Source organism: Littorina saxatilis, linkage group LG3 (genome assembly GCF_037325665.1).
Source record: "Littorina saxatilis isolate snail1 linkage group LG3, US_GU_Lsax_2.0, whole genome shotgun sequence".
NCBI lineage: Eukaryota > Metazoa > Mollusca > Gastropoda > Littorinimorpha > Littorinidae > Littorina > Littorina saxatilis.
In genome coordinates, this window is record NC_090247.1 from 45,550,397 (window position 1) to 45,576,456 (window position 26,060).

Below are 26,060 nucleotides of genomic sequence, written 5' to 3' on the forward strand. Positions count from 1 at the left end.
AAATTACGAAGAAACCCAAAAGTCATAGATCAGTCTTTCTTGAAAAAGCTGTCTATATTCAAAATAGCCAGAAAGTACGCTTACTCCCACTTCTCACAGAAGCTACAAGAGTAAGCTTGGCCGTTTTCCATGTAGATCCGCCAGGCTAGTCTTGAAACGGGTTAAAGCAACACTGCACCAAGCCGTAACAATGTGACAGAAATTACAGAAAGTCTCAAAAGTAAGACATGGAAGAAAAAACGGAAACCCAGAATAGGTGGAACGCCACCTGCATTAAACGGAAAGAAGAGGAGTTCTTTCCGTAAGAAGTAAGCGCTTTGTACCAAGCCAGTCTAAGTGACAAGTGAACAAAAACGCCAAAACCCCTATAAAGACCCTGAACCAAATCCAAAGTTGAGGGGGAAGCCCCTAAGTATCTCAAGGATACCCTTACAGTAGACATCCGTGTAATTCGAATGTGAGAAAGCAAAAACGCCTTCTTGCCAGCCTTAAGAGGTCTGGAACCAAGATTGCAACGACCCGTACTGTGCGACCAACCGGTCGCCAAAACGATCTATGAAGAAGACCCTGTGAAAACGAGGGTATAGAGCCAAAAGCTAAAGTAGATAACAGCCAGCCTGAAGCTTTTCGTTTGGAAACAAACAACAGCCAAGGCCTGCCTTGCGCTTTCCTTTTACCGTGAGCGTCTCTTTGATAGATAAAAGACCGCGTGCCTAGAAGCGGCCTCAAAAAGAGACCTTTCAAACAAGAGAGAGATTAAAGTCTAGCCAAAAGAACAATACTTTAAAGGCAGAGGCTTACTCTCAGGTAAAAAACCGGCAAAGTTACATCCTTTGTATCTGCGTCCTGTCAGACCACAAAGATATCCAGTTAGAACATAACCGCCCAGGCGAGAGAATAAAAGCAAGTTTTGTTCGAAAGTGCCGATCACAAAGAACCGAAGCCACAATCTACCCGAGCTAGGAGATCTTGATCTTACAGACAGTTTCTCCTAGCTATCAAAATCCAGATGGATGTTTGCCAAACCAGAGGGCGGTTCCGTAAAACCTAAGTTCTTAAGCTCGGAGTAAACCGAAGCCTACAGAAAGCGCTCCGCGAGTGACACGCTACTTGAGCGTTGTCAGATATGACATTTATGGGTTTTATGTATGAACATGTATGTAATATGAGTACTTAATTAATGATGAAATGATGCTGTTATTAGTATGCATTAATTGACAGAAGTAGACTCGTATCGCGAAAAACATTATTATTGATTCGCATGCCTGTTGGACCATGATTATGGGGCCTGTACTGTTACCTGTAGAGCCGAGTCTCCACGCACCACGCACTCACGTGCAACAGGTGAAAAACCTGAATGTCCATTTTTTGTAAGGTGAGCTGTTAGACTTGTGTCGCCAGTCACCTAAGCTGTTAGCTTCACTTGCCCATTGAACATGTAAGCGGCAAGTCGGGGAAGATTCTTTGCTCGCGTGCTCAGGTAAACTATTTTTCATGATATGTTTTCGCTAAGGAACACTAGTATGTTTATGAATAATCATTCTTAATATTCGCTGTTATGTTAACTTAAGTGTTCATTGTACTAGTTCTTAATCTGGATATTCTGAATAGTTGTTTAATGTGTGGATAAATAACTCGGACATGGATGGGAATTGATATTAGTATTGACAGTAGTTATTTAAGAATTCGTGTGTGTGTGGTTGAATGTAGAGTGTAATTACAGCCCAGGGTGAATGATGAGTGAATTGCTGTGTGTGTTATGCCTATGGAAATACTGACTCAAGAATTACTTTCACAGGAGTCTTCCCAGAGACAGAAGATGGAATTCGCGAGAGCTTGTTTGACCATTCAAGCAGACGCATGAAGAGATGAAGATGCACGAAGCAGAGCGACGTGATCTACTAACCGGACTTTACGGACCACGCCAGGAGTCGCCGCGTCGGCTGGGTGATGGAGAAACAGAGATGAACTACACTACGCTGTTCTGGTGATGGGGTAACACATTAATTTACTCATCTAGAACCCTGGGCGTATTGTGTATATGTGTGTGAATCCTGAACGTTGATATATGTACACGCTTTACCAGTGAGCTATATAAACATATTGAGCTCCACGTATTTTCTTTTATTGTTGGAATGAATCGGAGGAGAATAACGAATGCGTATAAATGAAATAGTAGCCTTCTGACTGACAGTCGGTATTGTAGATAATTCATTCCTGACAAGCGTAAGACACAAACTAAAGCAACACCGCCGCAGGTATAAGTCGAACGTTGTCCACAAAGGTAGTGGAGACAAAGAAAACTCGCTTGTGAAAACTTCCACAAGTACAAAAAGACCCCGCCAGAGGATCTTTCTTTCTTTCTTTCTTTATTTGGTGTTTAACGTCGTTTTCAACCACTCAAGGTTATATCACGACGGGCCAGAGGATCTAAGAACTTAACACTCAAAGATTCTCCTCAGAAGGCTCAAATCAACTACAAAATGCCGCGAACAGCGACACAGCTGAAGTATGAGCCTCCCCTTGATCAATAGCATCATAACAATCATCGAAATGATGAGAACCAGTCACCAATCCCGATAAGGCAATACTTGCCAAAAATCGGAAAAGTTTTGAAAATGTTCAAACACCGGAACTCCATGACCAGATACTCCATCCACCTGTCTCCTTCCAGCCGGAAAACTGGAAGAGGAAGTGGATACAGCCTGTAAAACAGCTAAGGAACCGCAGTAACGGAACCGGAAGCCAAAGGCTAAAAAGTGCCGACTACCAACACCACAGTGTTAACGGTAGAAGGCTATCCCATCCTGTACCGGAAGACACAGCCGCAAAAGCGGAAGCGAAACCGGCCGTGGATTAGTAAACATCAGAACCAACCGGTTGCATATAAACACACCGGACGATCCCGTTGTACCTCGAACCATTTCAGCTGCGAGCGCCACTGCACTTGCTAACATGAAACGGAACCTGAATTCAGTGCTTTTCAGTCAAGCGGAAGCACCTTCATCTGAACAGCCGTCAAGCACAACCGGGCAATCCGGAAGCTGACTCCCTGTTTGACTTAATTGTCCAACAAAGAACCAGCCCTACTGCTCACTTCCTGCCCCCCGGGAGGAAGAGGAAGTCAAACTTCAAGACATTTGCCATCTTAAGGGCAAAGAACGACGATTCCCGGCAGCGGAAGTGAACTTTCCGTTCCTCCAAACTCCGGAAGTCGTCGAACGAAGAAAGAGGTGGACGAAGTAAAGAAAAATTTTCTCAGCCACCCCTTCCTGTCAATATCCAAGTTAGAAAGGTGACCCCCAGAGAGACTCGCATGGTCAACCCAAGAATCACCCAGCCCAACAACTTCCTGCCCCCAGGGCGGAAGCTTACGTTGCCCAGCCACGAAAATGCGTGCTACATTCCTCCTGCGAACGTACACCACTTTCACCGGAGAACCCGGCTACACGCGGCCATTTGCCAACTCCAGGGCAATGGACAACGATTCCCGGAAGCTGAAGCGAACATCCTGTTCCTCCGAACTTCCGGAAGTCGGAACCAGATAGAGGTGGAGTAAGTAACACCTAGCTCTCAACCACCCCTTCCGGTCAAAACTTAAATGCCGTTTTCCGCCGCCCACGTCACTGCGCTGGACCACTTGAACGGCAAGTTAAGCTGGGTGTCGTCCATCCCCATGAACGCACCCTCATATGGAAGAACCCTCGTTATCCTTTCCTTCATGCTCGCAATCGCAATCAGGAAGGTGACCCCCGGAAAGACGTTCCCGGCCAAGCCGTTCGCGGTCGATCCTAGAATCACCAACTTCCACAATACCTAAATGCCGTTTTCCGCTGCCCACGTCACTGCGCTGGACAACTTGAACGGCAAGTAAGCTGGGTGTCGTCCACCGTGGACGCACCCTCGTTATCCTTTCCTTCATGCTCGCAATCGCAATCAGGAAGGTGACCCCCGGAAAGCCGCCGTTCGCGGTCAATCCCAGAATCACCAACTTCCACCATGGACGCACCCTTCCTGCTCGCCATCGTAGTCAGGTAGATGCGCACCAGAGAGACTTGCAGGCTTGCAGCGGTCCTCTGAGACACACCCAACTTCCTGCCCCCAGGGCGGAAGTAGAACCGGCATACCCGACACTGAATCAGAGGTATACCGTACTTTCCGGGTCATAAGGCGCGACTTTTTTCCTCGAGTTCGACCCCTGCGTCTTGTATAACGAAGCGTCTAATCCGTGTATGAAATACGAAAAAAATCAAAGAGACCGCCTGAGTACCAGTCAAACAACTTGTGATAATGCATGTTTCAGCTACTAGGTACTGCCCTGGCCAAGTTTCCTCGAGCTCTCAAGCCACCCAGCTATCACAATGCCTGCCTTTGATCTGGCCGCACACACAGAGCACACATAATTATTTCCACTCAGTTAAACTCGGTCACTGACCGGTCACTGACCCGGTGCAGGAAGTATTTCCTCTCTCAGATATGACAGGGGAACCACCTCTCATGGCAAAAACTGGGTCATTGACCCCTGGGAAGAAGGTCGTGTCTATAAACAAGGCCACCCAGCTATCACAATGTCTTTGATCTCGCCGCACACACAGAGTTCGACTCTGTTAAACTCGGTCACTGACCGGTCACTGACCCCGAAGCAGGAAGTGTTTCCTCTCTCAGATATGACAGGAACCACCTCTCATGGCAAAAACTGGGTCATTGACCCCTGGGAAGAAGGTCGTGTCTATAAACAATGGACCTGGCTTTGATCTCGCCGGCTTATTTTCATTCTTCGACTACCGGTATACTTTTTCAATTTTGGTGCGCCCTATCGGCCCCCTGCGACCAATGGGTGACTGGATTACAAATTTTTTTTAAAAGAAGGGGGTACGTCTTAGATAACGAAGCGCCTTGTCACCCGGAAAGTACGATATGCAGAATTCTTACGATTCACAGGGCTCCCTGCCACCGCTGACCGAGCACAATGCAAATGGCCAGAGATGACAGGAGAGCTTTCACCACACACGTGGCTTACTCGCTCCTGTGATCGCACCCCACTGTCACCAGAGAACCTGGCAACTTGTGGAGAAGACATACCTTTAGTGAGCCCCCGCTCATGCAGAAGGGACACAAGACGACCGTCGCCATGCTGCGAAGCGTGCACTTCCGCTTGAACAACGGAAGTTGAACCCAAAGCGGAAACGGTTGCAGAAGCAGAGGTGGAACCGGAAATGGAAGCCAAAGGCAAATTTGTTTGTTTGTTTATTTGTTGCTTAACGTCCAGCCGACTACGCAGAGCCATATCAGGACGAGGAAGGGGGGGATGAAGGGGGCCACTTGTCAAGCGATTCCTGTTTACAAATGCACTAACCCATTACTTGTGTCCCAGCAGGCTTTAGTAAAACTAAATTAATACCTACTGGAAGATTACCAGTTTCCAGTATGTTAAAATAGGCTTAACCTATCTACTGCTGGACTTACATCAGAACACTAACAGATTAAACTATACATGAATCGCGAGACAAGCGGCAAGAGAAGAGTTTTTTGGAAAAAATACAGGTGAATGAGCAAGAAGGCAGAAAAAAGAAAAGAATTCATGAAGAAAAAGAGAGCATGACAGGAAAGAGGAACCAAAAATCTACCAAACAGCAAACTAGAAAGCTCCTGCGGTTCCAAAAACAGGAGGGGCCTTTAATTTCATAACCGCAGTGCCCCACTGCGGGAGCCAAAGGCAAAGACCGGATTCTCCCCAAAGACGTAACATTGAAGACGCCAGACGGAAGTGAACGAAGTTCTGCTTAAGTTGCCGTCAAATCCGCAGCCAAAGTCGAAACCTGCGAACTAATCGTCCGTAACAACAAAGCAATGTCGGAGGGCAAAACACCTGAACCACCAGATGCCCCCGACACAACAACATCTTAATCAACACAAACATCTTTGTCCCGCGCGTGACCTTGTCCCTTTTAGCGGACAAAATGGCGGCCGACGGCTTGTCGGCCAAAACATCCAAACATATGTCTGTTCCCGGTTCTGAAAGTGAAATGGCGGTTTATCCGACACTCTTACTCTTTCTAACCGAGAAAGCTTTCTTAGTAGGAGACGCTGCAGCAGTAGTCTGTCTCAAACTAGGTTTAATCTTGGCGTTCTCCGCCCTGACATAACGAACTTACGAAAAATTTCTACAAGAAAATTTCATACAAGTTCGCAAAAGCGCGACAAAAAAAGTCGCCAAAGTTTTCATAAAACAGGAAAGGTCTCACCCAAACAGCAAAGGTGTAGATAAAGCTCAGCGGCAGACCAAGGGGCGAAGCCAAAGTCCGTAGACTAAGAAACAAGGCTGAAAACAGCCGGAGCGTACTTGATAAGCGACCAGTCTTGTTGACGCTGAGTTTTGGAATGATAATATGGCGGCGTATGCGCACGCATACGGAAGTCGGACTAGCAATAGTCTGGCATTATGGGATTGATCACTTTCTTTTTTAGAGTGGTCTCCCTTGTTACCAGCACTGAACTAGAGTTAATTGCTATTTGTGAGTTGGGTAAAGATATGTAATTTAATGACTGATCCCGTCGCGATATAACCTTCGTGGTTGAAAACGACGTTAAACACCAAATAAAGAAAGAAAGAATGACTGATTGTCAGGGGGCATAACCCCCTGAAGCTGAAGAATGTTTACTTATTGCACACCTAAAACTTGCACCAGGAGACAGCAAAACTTTTCAAAACGGTGCAAAACAGAGCCCCCTGAAGCTGAAGAATGTTCACATTTTCCACACCTAAAACTTGCACCAGAAGACAAATCTTTTCAAAACAGTGCACTTTAAGCCGGAGGAGTGATGCGTAGCAATCCATGCACCTCTGTGCGTGTGTGTCTGTGCATGCGTGTATGTGTCTCTCTGTGTTTGTTTATCAGTGTATGTGCAAAAGTTTCATTATGTGCGTGCATTCGCGAATTTGACAGCGGACGAATAATTGCAATACATAGCCTAAAACTTGCACCAGGAGACAGAAACACTTTCAAGACAGTACACTTTAAGCTGCAGTAATTCCTCACCTATGTGAACTGACTCGCGGACTCTTCCTCTGCATGCAGTAACAATATCTTTGTTGATTTTTGAGATCGAGTCGTGAACAGACGGTGTGTTCTTTCTTTTCCTTTCGTGTCGTCAACCAGATCGAAGTCTTTTATTTTCTCCTCCAGCCAACCAAAATTCCACGTGTTTTTCACGGTCAAGTCAACTTCGGCAGCAAGGGCCTTTTGTAATTTGTCGATGCATAGCAACAAAAATGGCGAGCGGTCTCAAAAATACAGGATCCGTAAAAACAAAGTTTGCGCTCTGAAATCTTCTGCCCATTCCGGAACAAGCAGAAAACTACTTGCTCGGCTGTTTCCGACAGCATTCTTGTGATCCTCGGCAAATTTCCCACAAGCTACATTCAGTCCAAATAAGAATACGCCAAATGAGAATAAACTTAGGCGGAAGATTCTCTTGCCTGTATTTTAAAGACATTAAAAGAATTAACAAATAATCAGCTCAAGTGAGGATGAGGACCCTCCGCCAACACCTTCCATCCCACTGCTCCTGCAGGGGATCCTCACCTGTGACACAAACTTTGCTGCTGCCTTCTTTGACCAGGTTGAAGACTTTCCTCTCGTCTGTAGCACAATTAATGCAGTTCTGCACTGTCTCCATGAGAACCCGTGACAAGCTGCCCGGGCCCAGGCGAAGTGGCAGCGTGCGAACTTTGTGCGCACTGAGAAAATGGCCTGCGTAACAGCCTGGACTGATGTGCACGCTGACTGTAAGCAGACAACATTGCATCATTATTGTAAGAGCACACAAAGAGTACTTGTACAGATAATAAAATTACATCAAATTACATACATGAAAGCAGGAGTGTAATGTTCTATTCCACATTTAATAAGAACACATTTATTATTGTGGGAACGTGCTGATTTAAAAGAGTTTAAGGAGCGTAGTGACAAGTGAAAAGAACTGAACTGCATAAACATGGATATATACATATTTTGTATTTTATTTTTAATGACAAAACACTCCTTGTATGGTGCGCCAAATTAATATTACTATCATTAACTGTTATATATGGTTTTAAAACTATCGTTAACTGTTATAATAGTTTTGAAACTATCGTTAACTGTTGAGTTTCAAAACTGTCGTTAGCTGTTTTATAGTTTCAGAAACTCTATATAACAGCTAACGATAGTTTTATCAAAAGCGCGTCAGTATCGTTCCCAAATGGGAAAACCCTGAAATGCCATTGCGAAACCGTCTTTTTGCCATGAAATGTACATTTCAACTAGAAACACAATTTTAACAAGAAGAGCAAACGCTCGATCGAGTCACTTTCGCAGTTCTGAATATTATATGAGGCATCAGATGGACAGGAAGAAATTGCTATTCACAACACAATGAGTCACGTTCACATAAAATTTGAGCCCGGTCACTTTTATAGTTTCCGAGAAAAGCCCAACGTTAAGTTGTGTGTTGCCGAACAGAAAAGGCTAGTTATCTCCCTTGTTTTTCTGATAACGTTCGTAAAAGGCTACAGATGTAAATACTTTGATGTAAAGAATAATCCTACAAAGTTTCAATCACATCCGATGAACTTTGTCAAAGATATAAAATGTCTAATTTTTCCTTTGACGCTGACCTGTGACCTTAAAAAGGTCAAAGGTCAACAAAACCATCGTTAAAGTGTAGAGGTCATTGGAGGTCACGACTAAACAAAATATGAGCCCGATCGCTTTGATAGTTTCCGAGAAAAGTCCAACGTTAAGGTGGTGTCTACGGCCGGCCGGCCGGACAGACTAACACTGACCGATTACATAGAGTCACTTTTTCTCAAGTGACTCAAAAACTACAACATTAGGAAATGTTTGACCGTTCTTCTGTTCTTCTTAAATTATTATTGAGTTTGTTTAATATTAGCTCGATCATATCATTTGTACTTTCGGCCGTACCCTTTTCCATGTGTGCGGTTTGAAGAAGGTAGGCCAACAGAATATTCGTGGTAAACGAAGATTTGATTACTTCATTCTAAACGAAGCAGTAAACGAAGCACCGAAATGATGGACTTATCAGACGACGGTGAGTTGAATATGATCTACTAAATGTAAATGTAGTATTTTAGTTACGTAATGCCCATGAAATTGAGTCACACAGGTCGCAACCATATCTACCCGATCGTTCTGCAGTTGGACGAACTGCAGACGACACACGCAACGTTCAGCAGCCATTTTGCCAGAAAACATCATCAAAACATCCGACTATGCCTACGCTATTTTTAGAAACTCTATATAACAGTTATTGTAAATCCTTCTTTGTTAATTCGACATTTTGATTGGTCAATGCAATCACTCAGCGGTCAGGCAATCAGCGTGTATCACCTCCAAATGGATCTGCCTCAATGTACACTTCATGGCAAGCGTATCAATACAAGTCATGTGTTTCATGTGTCGCCATGACTGCAATAGTTTCTGCCAGCCGGTTGGTCATGCGCACGAACGATAGACAAATCAAGGGAAATTGAAGACAGCAAGTACGCAATTTGGTGACCGAGACATGAAAAGGATGTGACGTCATGTCATAATGAATGACGAATTGTTCTAGCTTTTTGTTTGTTTGTTTGTTTATTTGTTGCTTAACGTCCAGCCGACTACGCAGAGCCATATCAGGACGAGGAAGGGGGGGATGAAGGGGGCCACTTGTCAAGCGATTCCTGTTTACAAATGCACTAACACATTACTTGTGTCCCAGCAGGCTTTAGTAAAACTAAATTAATACCTAAATTAAAATAGGCTTAACCTATCTACTGCTGGACTTACATCAGAACACTAACAGATTAAACTATACATGAATCGCGAGACAAGCAGCAAGAGAAGAGATTTTTGGAAAAAATACAGGTGAATGAGCAAGAAGGCAGAAAAAAGAAAAGAATTCATGAAGAAAAAGAGAGCATGACAGGAAAGAGGAACCAAAAATCTACCTAACAGCAAACTAGAAAGCTCCTGCGGTTCCAAAAACAGGAGGGGCCTTTAATTTCATAACCGCAGTGCCCCACTGCGGGAATTGTTCTAGCGAGAACGTCACTTTGTGATTCGGCCTTTGCAGACTTCTCAAAAGGAACAAGCCATGGAAAAGTCAGTCTGTAAAATATAGAAAAGCACATAATAACCTCAAGCGAATTATAATGTGCTAAGCACATCGTAATTCCATGGGACTATACTTGCATCGAAGGCGATGGTAAGTACGTGACAAGTCATGAATAAAATTGATGAATTGAGGTGCCACTTCACATCCAAAAAGAAAGATCCTTTGAATGGATAGATTTACAATTACAATATCGACCTGCTGCTTTCAACATGTCGGGGTGTGCCTAAATTGTCTCACCTGTGATTTGTAAATGGAATCCCTCAGGCCTACGGCAATTTAGGCACACCCCTCCATGTTGAAAGCAATCGGTGAATATTGTATCAACGATACAGTGGTACCTCTGTATAACGACTTTGAAAATGTAACCGAAATTCGGTCGTATTATGGAGGGGTCATATTATGGAGGATTGTTTTATTATGTCCGGGTCCGTCAATGATCCGGAATGACATTGGCGTTTTGATTGATTCCGCCCACAAAGTAATGTTATTCTTTCCTTAAACGATTATGGTAACCTGTTTTCTAATTCAGTTTTCTTGCTTGTTTAATCAAGCCCCGTAACTACTCGTGGGTTAAGGTTTGAAATAAACAAACTGAGGTCGAACGAAAGCATGCGGTCCCAAAACATGCACATCGATGTCGATACCAGCTACTAATCATAGTCATACGATACCCAGCAACAATTTGGTTGAAAACAAAGAAAAGTGTCCCAAACGCAAGGAACAAAACGAATAAGAACCGCGGCAGTGTGTTGAAACTGATGTAAAATTGTAGCCAAAAGTGTCAGTTTTCACGATGAAACTTGACTCACTCATTCAACTTAGGGACAACTGCACTACGGACTGTCCACAGAGTTGAGTAATTTAGGACACTCCACTACTCACCTTCAAACTTCACTGACGGGATTCTGAGAAGAATTTATTGATTCAAACGAACGCGTGGTTGTATATCGCGTCATTCGGTCACGGATCGGGGAAAACCAAGAACAATTCCAGATTTCAAAACCCATGTTCGTCGGCCGCCATTGTTGGCTAGACCAAAAATGTTACACACGCTTTGCATACGTACATCGCAAAATGTCATGACGTCACCACAACTTTCGATTTTGGTTCGATGATCGGATTACTTTCATAACGTTTCTGTAACTTTGCGTGTTTAAAAGGTAGGAGTTCCTGCACAGTTCTTTGCAAAATGAAGCAGACATCTGGCGAATGACCTTTATCTAAATTCAAAATAAAGTAATGACCTAAAATAAAAACGAAAAACCATGGCTTCAGCCGTTAGCGTGCCGAAGTGATGTACACGGACAGGATTTCAGCACGTGTTTGTGTCCGTATCGCTTACTCACTCGACTGGAGATATAAGTCAGAGTAAACCAACCCCGTGATAATTTTGAGAAAAGTCGTTATAAGTCCTCGTATGGACGGTCGTATGTCGTATTAGAGAGGGGGACGTAATATGGAGGTGAGAAATACTAAGACAAAGAAGGAGAAAAAATCGACGATGGTTTGGGTGCCACTTCTCTGTCTGAACCCCTCCTTCTCGATTTCTTTTACTTCATCCAAGCATTCCATCCCAGCATCAAAGTTCACATTCAACATCTCTTCCTCATCTGTGGTCTTTCTTGACATCTCCATCTCCATCTTGCATGGTCGCTTCACCACCTCTGTCTTCTACAAAGAAACTGACGCTCATTCATACCTTGATTTCAACTCTTCTCATCATCCTGCCAACAAAAGCAGCATTCCTTTCTCTCAATTCCTTCGTCTTTGGAGGCTCTGCTCTGAAGACGACGACTTCCACCAACAGTCTGTCTTGATGACGTCTTTCTTTTTGGCCCGCAACTACCCTGATGCACTCGTCCGTGACTCCCTTCTGTGTGTTACCCAGGTCTGTCGAGAGTCCGCCCTCAGTCCTACACCATCTAGGGACAGTGACAGACCCGTCGTTTCCCTACTGTTTCATTCCCACAACATGCCAGTAAGCAGAATCCTGAAATCAAACTGGCACATCCTTCAAGGAAGTGACTCTGTTGGTTCGATCTTTGCTCAAAAACCACTCTGTGCTTTCAGAAAAGACCGCAGCGTTCGCGACCTCTTGGTGATATCCCGTCTTCACAGTCCCACCAACCCCACAGCCCCTGGGACATTTCCTTGTTCTAAACGAAATTGCAAATCTTCTCCCTTCCTCCACTCTGACACCTGCCTCCAAGGCCCTCGTGGCTCCTTCACGGTCAAGAGAACGTTTGACTGTCAAAGTCACAACGTTGTCTATGCGATCGTCTGCTTCTCTTGTCGCCAGATTTATATCGGAGAAACTGCGCGCACCCTCGAGGTGCGTTTCTCCGAGCATCTGGCCGACATCCGTCATTCCCGCAATAGGCCAGTATCCCTTCATTTTAATTCACCGCCGTTAATCACTCACTTGATCATGTCAGAGTCATGGCTCTGTGGCAAGTACGTTATATGAAGTCTTATATCGCGCGCGTATCTCCAGACTCGGACTCAAGGCGCAGGGATCTATTTATGCCGTGTGAGATGAAATTTTTTACACAATACATCACGCATTCACATCGACCAGCAGATCGCAGCCATTTCAGCCCATATCCTACTTTTCACGGCCTATTATTCCAAGTCACACGGGTATTTTGGTGGACATTTTTTATCTATGCCTATACAATTTTGCCAGGAAAGATCCTTTTGTCAATCGTGGGATCTTTAACGTGCACACCCCAATGTAGTGTACACGAAGGGACCTCGGTTTTTCGTCTCATCCGAAAGTACGTGGCAACTCCTTCGAGCGCAAACTCAGGGAGTCCCACATCATATCATCCCTCCGCACTACCTGCCCCGATGGAAATAACATCCGCCGTTAATTCATTCATCTAAACCTTCCCCCCGCTGTTCCACCTTGTGTGTATGTGTGTGTGCGTGTGTGTGTGTGCACAGATACGTGAGTTTCCTCTTTCGTTCCCATTCATTCCCCCCCCCCCACATTTTGTTTGGTCTACAGACCTCAAAACTGCCGCTTTTCAACTCTAACTTTTTCTTGCCTGTGTTATTGTTGGCTTCCCCTCGAGTAGCTTCCCTTGCTTCTCTGTCTTTGTCATTTGTTGGTTTGTGCAGTGCAGTTGTTTTGTCAGTTATTCTCCTCTTTATCTGTTCTATCGTCTTTCTTCTTCTTTTTTGTGTGTGTACTTTTGTGTTTTTGTGCCTGAAGAAGACCCATAGGTCGAAACGTCACTGTTATTCGTTCCGTGTTCGTCATTTTAACGTGAGTACATTGCTTTTTGGTCTCTTTACTCTATATAACAGTTAACGATAGTAATATCAATTTGGCGCACCATATCCTTAATATCTTTTAAAATCAGTAGACTCTTTTATGCAGAGGCTTATTCCATAATTTCAGCTCCAACAAACAATGATATCTCCCAAAACTGTCCATACATAAATCTACAGATTACCTATTGATATGAAAAAGAGAATACCTACCGATATGCTGAAAGTGAAACTCACCAACCCATACCCACATATATGCAAGCCACCTCTCATTGTTAAGCAAATTGCACGTGGAACACACCTGTGACAGAACTGTGTGTTGAGCTAGTATCAGGTTCTGACACAGTCACCAAAGACGAAGCTGCCTGCTGGCTGCTCTCCGGAGGGGACTGCGGCCGGCGGTCTGTGGTTGCCATGGATGCAGCAGAGGAGGTGGAGGTGTTCGGGGAGGTGGGGGAGGGGGAAGGGACAGGCATACTGGGACCAGGGGAGTTGACACTGACAGACAGGTCTGTTTCCTTCATCAGCTTGCTGGCCTTGTAAGTGGGCATACCTGTTGTTCAGGAAAGTACTGATAGAGTGGATGTTCTTCTGCTCACCCCCAGTTAACACAGCTGTCAAGTCAACGCGCAGATATAATGGGACTCATTCATGCAGAGTTTGATGTACATATTTCATTTTACCCTGACATCAAAACTACAAACTGCACTTCGCAAACATTCTATTTCAAGATGTTTTTTCTTTCTTGAACAAGCGGTTATGTCTAACGTAAAAAGCAAAATTTAGAAAAAGCTAGCAGTCAAAAGAACACACCAGTTTAATTGTTTATACATCCTCATATTAACACACACATGATAACTTGTGGCAGTAAAAGTGGCAGTGAACTACATGCTCATTTGTTATCATAGTAACCCAGTGGTCACAGCAACACACGCACACATTTATGGTCAGGAATCTGTCAAGGTGTCCAAATGCAAAAATCCTGTTCTGGATACTTTTATTACTTTGTATTTTATTCTGTTTTTAAATGACTACAATATAAACAATACAGTTATGAAGTATTCCTCATGCAGATTCTATCCATACCAAATTTATGTCTGTCGGTCGTCTGGATGCTGAGAAAATTGACTTTGTTCCAGAAAAAAGCACCTTTTTGGGCACACAAGGCGTTACGCGAAACGCATGGTACATTGGGCATTGAATAACCAAGTTACTGATAAGGGTATCATCTCAATCTAATTTTTAATAGGTCCAGAAATGGATGGAGAAACATATGTTAGATTAATGAAAGTTTGATCTGAACATAGGTTTTGGATTTTGAACGTTCTTTTTTAGCTGGTCAGTACGTTACATTTGGTGTAAATAATCATGAAAAAAGAGAAACTATCTTAAAAAAATGTTTCTGGTCAAACTTACTTAAAACAAGAAGGGCAAAGCCCATACGACTCACATGCTTGACCTTGACCTTTACATGACCTTGACCTTCAGGGTCAAGGTCAAATAACTAAACCTAGCAATGACATCATACACTAAGAACTGCTTTACACATTTTTCCTACCAAAATACATGTGACCTTGACCCAAGGTCAAGGTCATGCAACACAAAGCTGTTAATTCAAGACATAGGAAGTACAATGGTGCTTATTGGCCCTTTCTACCATGAGATATGGTCACTTTTAGTGGTTCACTACCTTATTTTGGTCACATTTCATAAGGGTCAAAGTGACCTTGACCTTGATCATATGTGACCAAATGTGTCTCATGATGAAAGCATAACATGTGCCCCACATAATTTTTAAGTTTGAAACAGTTATCTTCCATAGTTCAGGGTCAAGGTCACTTCAAAATATGTATGCAATCCAACTTTGAAGAGCTCCTGTGACCTTGACCTTGAAGCAAGGTAAACCAAACTGGTATCAAAAGATGGGGCTTACTTTGCCCTATATATCATATATAGGTGAGGTATTCAATCTCAAAAACTTCAGAGAAAATGGGAAAAATGGGAAAAATAGCTGTTTTTTAGACAACATTAATGGCCCCTGCGACCCTGACCTTGAAGCAAGGTCAAGATGCTATGTATGTTTTTTGGGGCCTTGTCATCATACACCATCTTGCCAAATTTGGTACTGATAGACTGAATAGTGTCCAAGAAATATCCAACGTTAAAGTTTTCTGGCCGGCCGGCCGGACGACTCGGGTGAGTACAGACTCACTTTTGCTTCGCATGTGAGTCAAAAATCATTGCAGAGAAAAGTCATTTGGTAGGATGATTGTATTTTTTTTTAAATTGAGCGAAAAAGTTGTGTTTGATGTAATTTAATTGTACTTCTAAGTTAAAAATATGCGTTTGGTGTAAATGAAATTGTATCTACTTGCCCAAACAAGTTTTGTCACACTCACAGTCCTTAAATAATGCCATAATACACAAAAGTGTGTGTTTTCTTATACCTCAGACACCTGGTAGTTAAACTATGGTCACAGGATTCCTAGTGCTTGCACCTGTTGGCTCGTAGAGAGACTTAAGTGAGGCCATCTGACAAGGGTGTAAATGTAACGTACATACTGAGAATACTTGAAAATGACAATGAATTTGTTTTAGAGACAGAAGATAACTTATCAGTGCTTAAGAACAACCAGCAAGACCAAACCTTTGTTTCAACATGAAAACAAGCACACTGAATGACAAAATTTACCTCAGAAGGACCACTGTTGGGACATTTTGGTGTAAATGTAACATACATCACCTTGTTTTTTTTACTGAGACCATATGCAGCACATAATAATGCTAAAAACAGCACATAACAGTCTGTTGAGGGTTTATGAGCTAAATAAAAGAGAAATTACCCTTCAAATGGACCTGCAGATCTTCGGAGCCTTCTGTATGTTACTTTACACCATCCTTTTGTGTAAAGATGTACCGTACTTTCCGGGTCATAAGGCGCGACTTTTTTCCTTGAGTTCGACCCCTGCGTCTTGTATAACGAAGCGCCTAATCCGTGTATGAAATACGAAAAAAATCAAAGAGACCGCTTGAGTACCAGTCAAACAACTTGTGATAATATAAAATTTCTAAAGTAAATTTTCATTTAATTAATATACTTACCCGAATCACATTAGCATTGAGTCACCTGAGATGCTTATCACTGAAAAACGCTTACCCGGCTAAAGAATTTAAAGGGAAGCAACCCCATCACCAAAACGAAAGTGAAAGTAGCTTTGGTAATGGGCCAGTACACCGGGAGTTACCTCCCATACGGGTGTATGCCACGTCACTTCCTCTAGGAACACGTGCCTATTATCATACGGCTTTAAAAAATCTTAAAACCATAAGCGGGGCAGGTGGGAGGGAATACAGTATGTGATTCGGGTAAGTATATTAATTAAATGATAATTTATTTAGGAAATTTTCCATTTAATATCATATTCTTACTCCGAATCACATTAGCAGATAACATCAACAAGGCGGTGGGCTAGAAATGAATCAAAACTCACCATCAAGTTCTGGACAGGAACTGGCCTGCTGCTATGAGCGCTGGAAGGCCTCTGGAGCCATCCTGTCGAAGAGCTGTGACGTCCCGAAGATAAAAGTTTATGAAAACATCTTCGGAACGCCAATACGCAGTTGTCAGCACCTCCTCTAGACGTCTGGAGCGCAGAACTGCCAGAGAGGATGCCCACGCCCTCGTTTCATGGGCTCGGGCCGAGTCAAGTGGCAAGGAGGGCATAACCCCCCCCCTCTTTGTGCGACTCCACTCATAAGCCTGCTTGATGAGCGAGGACACCCACCGGGCCAACGTTACCTTCGACAAATCTTTCTCGCGCCTAGTAAGGAGAGAGATAAACAACAACTTCTGAGAACTAGACCGAATCGGCTGAGTCCGGGCTAAGTACAGACGAAGTGCCCTCACAGGGCAATTGACCGAATCGGGGTCATCCGGGGCCAACGCGCTGGTCAGAGCCTTAACTCTAACCAGCGGAGAGGCCTGCCCCGGAGACTGATTCTTGGCCAGGAAATCAGGCCGGAAACGCAAAGATGCGGAACCGTCCGGCTCAAAGGAGATATCTCCAGGCTGACCCGACAGGGCGTGGACCTCGCTACCCCGTCGGGCCGTAGCCAACAAAAGGAGAAACAGCGCTTTGCGAGTGACATTGAACAGACTGGCCTCGCTTAAAGGCTCAAAATCCGCAGAACGAAGGAATTCCAGGATTAAAAACAAGTCCCACTTGGGAGCGGGCAAACGAGCTTTAGCTTCCTTAAGAGCAGCCCCTTTAATGACTGCAGCTATAACGCCCCCGACTCGAACAGAACGACCAATCTGCTTAAGAGTCGCCGAGATAGCGGAGCGCCGGACCCTCAACGAGGAGACTGAGGCGCCCTGCGAAGACATGAAAGAGAGGTGGTTAGCGACCTGAATAGAGCGCGGAGCCACCGAACTCACCCCTCTAGCTGAACACCAGGCAGTCCATGCCTTCCAGTGGGAAGCATAAACTGAAGAGGTGGACGCTCTATGCGAGCGAGCCACCAAGTCCAGAGTCAAAGACGACGCCCCAGAGCGCTTCAGCGAGTCCCGAACAACTTCCACACGTGAAGCTTCAGAAGACTGGGCTCCTCGTGTGGAATGCCTGTTCGGGGCTGCACTAGTTCCCCTCGCACGAGTGCGAGAGGAATGGGGGGCCCTTGGGCGAGCCGAAGAAGATCTGGAAACCAGACCTGCGACGGCCACAGAGGAGCGACCAGAAGAAGAAGGGCCGGCTCCTCCATCTCCGCTTTCCGGATTACTCGGCTGAGTAACGGAAAGGGAGGAAAGGCGTACGCCTCCAGACCCGTCCAGGGAAAGTCCAGAGCGTTCACTCGCCATGCCTGAGGGTCCGGGAATGGCGAGACGAACACCGGAAGCCTCTTTGAGTACCTTGTGGCAAAAAGGTCCACCAGAGGCTTTTGGACCTGGGCCCAAAGGCGAAGCAGTGCCCCGTGAGTGATCGTCCACTCCGACTGAAGCACTGTACCGGAACGACAGAGCGCATCCGCCAAAGTGTTCAGCCTCCCTGGAAGGTACCTGGCCGAGATCGTGATATGATGCTGAAAGCACCACACCAGGATCTCGCAAGCCCTCTCCGAGAGAGACGGGGACCGCGAGCCTCCCTGCTTGTTGATGTACGCCGCCACTGTCATGTTGTCTGTAAACAGACGAACATGTTTGGCGTACAGGGAGGGCAGAAACTTGGCCAGAGCTAGAGCAACTGCCTCTAGCTCCAGCAAGTTGATGTGCCACAAGGACTGCTCCGTCGTCCACAGACCGGAAGTAGTCTGAAGATCTGTATGTGCCCCCCAACCCTCCCTGGACGCATCTGTAAAGAGGTCCAGGTCGGGGAGGGGCACGACGATCGGAACACCTCTGCAGACCCACTCCGTGTCCAACCACGGAAGGGTCGCAGACTGGAACCATCCCTGCAAAGGGATGAGGGCGTCCCAGTCCACCAGAGGAGAGTCCACAAACGGCTTCAGCGCGAACTGAAGCGGACGTTTGTGGACCCGGCCCAGTGAAACCAGAAGAGCCATAGACTCCATCTGCCCCAAGATGGAGGCGAGCGAGCGGATGGAAGCCATCAGGAGAGGTAAAGTGGAGCGAATCTGGGCTTGGAGCTTGTCCACCCTTCTCTGAGAAGGCTGGACAGTCCAAGCGACCGTGTCGAAAGACATCCCCAGATAAGTGAATGTCTGTGACGGGGTCAGCTCCGACTTTACCCGGTTGATCGAGAACCCCAACGAGTTGGATTCTCGAAGAACCGTCAGGGTATCCTGCGAACAGCCGCTCTGGGACTGGTTCATGATGAGCCAGTCGTCCAGATAAGCCCGCAGACGGATACCCTGGGACCTCACCAGTGCACAGACCTGTCTCACCACCATGGTGAAAATCCATGGTGCGAGAGACAGCCCGAAAGGGAGTGCGCGAAACTGGTAGATCTGATCTCCCCACCGGAAACGAAGCCATTTCCGGTCGGCCGGATGCATAAGAATGTGAAAGTATGCGTCCGTGAGATCGATCGAGGTCACCCAGTCTCCTGGGCGGAGAGAGTCTCGGACAGAGGCTGGCGTCTCCATCTTGAATTTTATCTCCCTCAAGAAAGTATTGAGGAGAGATAAATCCAACACGGGACGCCATCCTCCTGATGCTTTGGGAACAGCGAACAGACGCCCGTAAAATCCCAGGGAGCTGTGGACCCGAACTCTCTCCACCGCGCCCTTCTGCTCCAGGGAGGCAATTTCCGACTGCAAGACGGAACGTGCTTCCTGCGAGAAGGGGGGCTTGAACCGCGGAGGCACTCGGGGAAGAGGCGCCTTTTCCTCCCGCCAGAGTAGACGGAAGCCCGATCTCACCACTCCCACAATCCATTGGCTGTCTACTACCGACATCCAACGAGAAAGTGCCCGAGAGGGGCCTCCCGCCATCACCAAGGTGGAGGGCGGGAGGGAGGTGAGATCGGGAGCGCTTCATTGGGGGTGTGGCTTACTTCCAGAGCCGCCACGCCCCCTCCCCGATGCCGTCCTCTTCTTCCCACCACGAGCGGCCGGCGGAGCCTGCCGCTTCTGAGCTGGCTTGGGGTTAGACGATGTCTGAGCCTGCTTCTGTTTAGAAGGCTGAGACTGTTTCACCCCCTTCAGAGTGTAGTCAAGGAACTGACTGTCCTTGTTTGACTGAATCTCCTTCTGTCTGGCATCCAGTGCCAGCGGACAGAAGAGAGACTCCTCTGAGACCGGGGAGACTCTCAAGGTCTCCCTAGTAGCCAGTTCCGTGAATTGGGACTGCGAGAGGAAGAGATCCCTCCTGCAGAGTACCGCTTGGGTGTACTGCAGGGAGGAAAGACGCAATTGTTCCTCATTGACCTTGGCCAATGCGGCCAAAAGCGCAGAGACATCGTCCGCATTCTGTTCTTCACTGAGAGTGAAAGGAACTAGCGAATCGGTCAATGCCCGAGACAGAGCCCGAACGAGAGTCTCCGCAATGGAGGACAGTTCGATCTGCCGACGTCCAACCTCCTCAGCAGAGAGGAGGGAAGCCTCGGAAACCGGCAAAACCGAATCACGCTTGATCGGTTTAGTCAGAAGAGGCAGCAATTCCCGGGAAACCGGAAGGGTAGCCCTAGGGAGTGCAAAAGACGCCAGCCAATTCTGGCTCTGATTGGGCATGCCAAGCTTCCTATTGGCCGTAGGCACGAAGGAAGAGGCTTGGGCAGCTGAAGCCACCCACTGCTGAGCTGATTCCGGAACTGGACCAAAAGGAAGCAGTAACGGAACAGGCACTGGCCGAATACCACTCCCCGCATGTGCTGGACGAACCAGTGAATGCGAAAGTTGGTAAGCCACTGACGGAGACTCGGCGAACCGGAAGGAAGAAACATCCTCCTGTGCCGGCCGGAAGTCCGCCATGGCAGAAGGAACGAATGATGCGGAAGAGTCCGCAGCCACCACCCCTTCAGGAAAATAACGAGACGTTACTTCCGCCGCGACGTCAAGAACAGCCTTGAGCTTCGACGGAAACACGCCCCGCGACTCCTCGCTGACCACTGATGGAGCATCAGAATAGTCACACGTGGAACCCTGACCGAAGTCACCAGTTCCGGAAGCAGAAGCATGCCCTGGCAAACCGGAAACCGGAAAAGCCTGAGCACTAACGTCATCCTGCCGCCCAAAATCCTGTGAAGGTAAAGGGTAAGCAGGACGACCATCCGCAAAAACCGGAGCTGGATGAGCTGACGTCACTCCCCCGACTGAGTGGAGTGATGCCTGCTCAAGCCTAGGCGCTTGAAAGCCGGAAGGCGCACGCTGTAATCCACTATCTGGTATCCGGAAGGAACCACCAGAAGAGGAAGAAGCGTTTCCGGCCGAAACCGGAAGTGTAGTCAACGGAACCGCAAAATGCGGAAGTGAAGACTGCACTGGTTGACTTCGCGATCCGGAAGGACCGGAAGTCAGTGAATACTCCATCCTGCCGCGACCGCCGTAGCGTGCCGGAGCGGACGGATCATCACTTCCGGCAAGTGCCGGAAATGCGGCAGTCGAAACCGACTGCCGCCGCTGTTCGAACAAGTCCGGGGCCTCGTAGGTTATCGCCGGAAATGAAAGATCAGCAAGGTATCGGTCGTGACCCGATGCGAAAGAGCTGTCCCCCGAAGGAGAACGTCCAGGCGCCTCACGAGGGCTATCGGACCAGCTCTGCTTACCAACCGACGCTGAAGAGGGAGGACGCTGCTCCAAGCCGGAAGTGGAGGACAAAGACACGGAAGCCAATGCCCGGACGTCACTGCCAGATGCCGGAAACGCCGAACTGCTGGCGACGGAACGCTGAAATTCTGCCTGCACCAAGCTGCGGATTTCTGGAACCAGTGACTTTAACAGAGAGGAAACCAACGCACCTTGTCCAGGTGCTAACAAAGAAGACGAAGTCTCCGATGTAGAGACAGGTGCAGAAGTAACAGTAGCGCTAGGCGCCGCAAAAGAAGCAGAAGTAGTAACAGCGCTAGGCGCCGAAATTGGTACAGCCAACAAAGTGTTACGCTCTTGGTCTGTAACAAGTAACGTTGCTTTGGAAGAGGAAGACTTAGCCTTAATTTTCCCCTTGGGGTCCGACTTGCCACGGCGCTTGTCTGAATCAGACATGTTGACAACAACACGTGGCAACGCGAAAAAAATTTACTGAAACATAAGTCTAAACGACTGGAAAATTCAGTAAACACACGCACTAATGCGTTAACAAAATACTATAGCTAAACTTGCCCCACAAGCAGAGGCACGGAGAGCTACAAACAAAGTCACACGAGCTAGAAAACTAACTCACACAACAAAATGGCGACACGCAAGACACTGACACAAACGTCAACAACACGTGGCAAAGCCAAAAAGATTTACTGAAACGTAAGTCAAAACGACTGAAAACACAGTAAACACACACGCTTACGCGTCAACAAAATACTAAAGCTACACTTGCCCAAACAGAAAGAGGGCACGCAGAGCTACTAGCAAAGTCACACGAGTTAGCTAACTAACTCACACAACAAAATGGCGAAACACGCAAGTCACTGACACACAAGTCCGTAAAAAACGGACAACGTACAGTAACGAAACAGCGCAAACAACCAACAACAAACGGGAACGAGCTCACCAAACTGTAGGCAAGGCGAGCAGACAAGCTGGGTAACGTGGCCGGCGGGTGTCACTCAAACACACAAGGTCAGCCACAGAGCGTCAAAAAGTGAACCGTCCTCTCCGAGGTGAAAAAGACGTATGATAATAGGCACGTGTTCCTAGAGGAAGTGACGTGGCATACACCCGTATGGGAGGTAACTCCCGGTGTACTGGCCCATTACCAAAGCTACTTTCACTTTCGTTTTGGTGATGGGGTTGCTTCCCTTTAAATTCTTTAGCCGGGTAAGCGTTTTTCAGTGATAAGCATCTCAGGTGACTCAATGCTAATGTGATTCGGAGTAAGAATATGATATTAAATGCATGTTTCAGCTACTAGGTACTGCCCTGCCTTTGATCTGGCCGCACACACAGATTTCCACTCATATCAGTTAAACTCCGTCACTGACCGGTCACTGACCCCGGTGCAGGAAGTGTTTCCTCTCTCAGATATGACAAGGGAACCACCTCTCATGGCAAAAACTGGGTCATTGACCCCTGGGAAGAAGGTCGTGTCTATAAACAAGGCCACCCAGCTATCACAATGCCTTTGATCTGGCCGCACACACAGAGCACACATATTTTCACTCAGTTAAAGTCGGTCACTGACCGGTCACTGACCCCGGTGCAGGAAGTGTTTCCTCTCTCAGATATGACAGGGGAACCACCTCTCATGGCAAAAACTGGGTCATTTTGGTGTGCCCTATGGGCCCCCTGCGTCCAATGGGTGACTGGATTACAATTTTTTTTAAAAAGAAGGGGGACTGCGTCTTGTATAACAAAGCGCCTTGTCACCCGGAAAGTACGGTACACACAACCAAAAAGGCACAACCATTAATTTAACCCTTTATTTTGACTTGAGACAGGTAGCTTAGAACAAACAAGTTAGAAATACTGTTTAACTGATGTGAGCATAGCCCATTAAATGTAAATTCAGTACCTTGTACTTGCTGTTTGGTGTAAAGTAACGTACAGATCATGGGTAAAATTAACATTTGGTACCGTAGTGGAGTACCAACCTGACTATTCTATCGTGAAAAGGATTTGTTATGATTTCTTGTTTGTAACTCAAAAAACTGCAGACCAAAATAGTGTAAAAATATTTAAAGAGGGTGATTTGATAATAATTTCTACACCGCTGACCGTGCTTTTTTCAAATTAAGTAATAACCTGATGATTGAGGTTAAGGTTTGCAAAACAAATGACATGAAAATTTACTGGAACCTTTTCTGCACTTCCATAGAGAATTTCATTGTTTTAAAAACAGTGTAAATAGGTAAATGTTGAATTGTAACTTTGATTCTGGGCTTTGGTGTAAAGTAACTAACGGATAAATGATTTTGCTTATATTGAGACAGGAGAAACTTTTTTCAAGTGTTGCTTTAGTACAGATCAACTCTACATTCAGCCATCAAATAGTGAAACAGTTGCCTAAAGCTGAACCTAAGAAAATGACAGCACCTTGAAATTATGTTATGGTGTAAATGTAACATACAGTCATTTGTGCTTTATCTGCAAATATTTGATAAACCGAACACTTGACTGGAAAATAAAATGCTGCAATTGAAGGACAGGAATACCGAGATGTTTATTCTTCTTCTTTTGTTCTGCATGCTTGTGTTCATGTTTGGCAAGCCCTGAGCACGAGACATTCGCTGTGATCTTTATGCATGCACACTGGGGTGTTCGGACACCGAGGACAGTCTGCACAGTTTACTCTGGGAAACAAATCCCTCAAGGAACCCATGATTGGAACCCATGCTGATTGCGATAAACTGGTTTGAACGCCAGCATACTACCTCCCTGCCTTTATACAGACTGACAGATATAAACACACATCTTCTCACACGCATTAATACATACCTTTTTGCCCTGGCGGCTGCAGTGGATGAGTGGTAGTTGCACACCAACCGACAGGAAAGATGTCTCTGCTATCAAAGCGACACCAGTAGTCGAAAGCTCCCCTCCAGCCATCGAAAGTGACATGGATCTGCTCACCGTTCGCTGCCCCGACTGTGGCGGGACAAATGAGCTGCGAGTTCTTTCGGTCCACTGCCTCCAGTTTCATCCCAACTTCAAAGTGGTTGCAGCGAGGAGTAGGGGGCTCCTGGAAAAGAAATCAGTTTCTGATTATGAGCATGAAACAATCAGTAAGCTTCTTCTATTTCTGTATCGCAGTCTGCTAGCTATCAACTCACTGAAAAGAAACTCAATTTGTGTGTGTGTGTATGTATGTATATAAATAAGTACATCACGTTAAAACATTTCATATATATCATGCATTATTCTAAAAAATGTATTTTAGTGCAGTAAATGACAGCGTTTTCAAGGACTCCATCATCATGCTATATAAACATGTTTTTAAAGCAGGAGTCAGGAGAGATCTTTGCTCCATAAATAGATACGCTGCAGGAAGAGCAGCTCACAGATTAAAGAAAAAAGAATGAAACTGCGTAAAAGAAATGGAAGAAAGATGTCAGAGACAGAACATGCAAGATTAGAACCTTTTTAAAGCAGCGGTCTGGTGCAATCTTTGCGCCATGAAGAGTTTTCTGCAGGAAGGAAGGCCAACAGGATGGGTTCATCCGAAAACCTGTATATATACATACATAAATACTCGTATTCATTCACAATCAAAACAAAACATTTTTCTTTCTTCTTAAAAACAATTCTAATGCATTGCAGTTTTTAAAATGTAACTACACATGTATATTCATACTCTGAAATGCGATCAGATTTGAAAGGTGGAATGGACCTTACTGTGAGCCCGCATATTATAAAGTTTCAAAAATAAACTTTGATTTAATTAATATACTTACCAACTCACATAGATAGCAATAACTTCATTTTGTTGCTAAGGTATTGAAGCACTCATCCGTGGTACCACGGGAGGTAACTCTTAAAAACAAAACTCTATACCATATAAGGCATGGTCCATGGTAGTTACCTCCCCTACCGGTGTCCTGCGCATGCGCCGGACATACACCGGTGACACTCATTCCGTTCTGAAACACATACCCCTTTAACACAATATGCGGGGCAGGTTGGGAGGGAATTCAGTATGTGAGTTGATAAGTATATTAATTAAATCAAAGTTTATTTTTGAAACTTTATATTAAACTAGGTGAATCGCGAGACAGAGACAGACAGCGTGGCGGTTCACCACAATCACCTTTGAAGGCGAAGTCCTCTCAAACGGGATTGAGAATTTTAGAGCTTATATCTAAGCTCTATATTAACTGTTATGGCTTTTCAAAGGCCAGAACATACAGACAGACAAAAGCCGCCAGACCCCATCACAAACAGAACTCTACAATCCACAGGTGTTGCCACCACACACACACACACGGACACATAAGCCGTATATATCTATCTATATATATAAATATATAGAGATAGATGACAGTGGATTTTTCGATAAATAGATTCGACCTTTGCACTTT

At 45.7% G+C, this 26,060-nt stretch overlaps 1 protein-coding gene across 2 annotated transcripts in view; it reads right to left on the minus strand.

Moving 5' to 3' along the window:
• LOC138960791 (polycomb protein SCMH1-like) overlaps positions 1 to 26,060 on the minus strand; it is a 103,668-nt gene that overhangs the window by 47,474 nt on the left and 30,134 nt on the right. For both annotated transcript variants that reach the window (XM_070332443.1, XM_070332444.1), the window contains exons 5-8: positions 25,122 to 25,210; positions 24,481 to 24,724; positions 13,739 to 13,990; positions 7,587 to 7,787 (exon numbers count right to left, since the gene is read on the minus strand). In XM_070332443.1, coding sequence (XP_070188544.1) covers positions 7,587 to 7,787; positions 13,739 to 13,990; positions 24,481 to 24,724; positions 25,122 to 25,210 — 786 coding nt within the window. The remainder of the gene's footprint in view (positions 1 to 7,586; positions 7,788 to 13,738; positions 13,991 to 24,480; positions 24,725 to 25,121; positions 25,211 to 26,060) is intronic.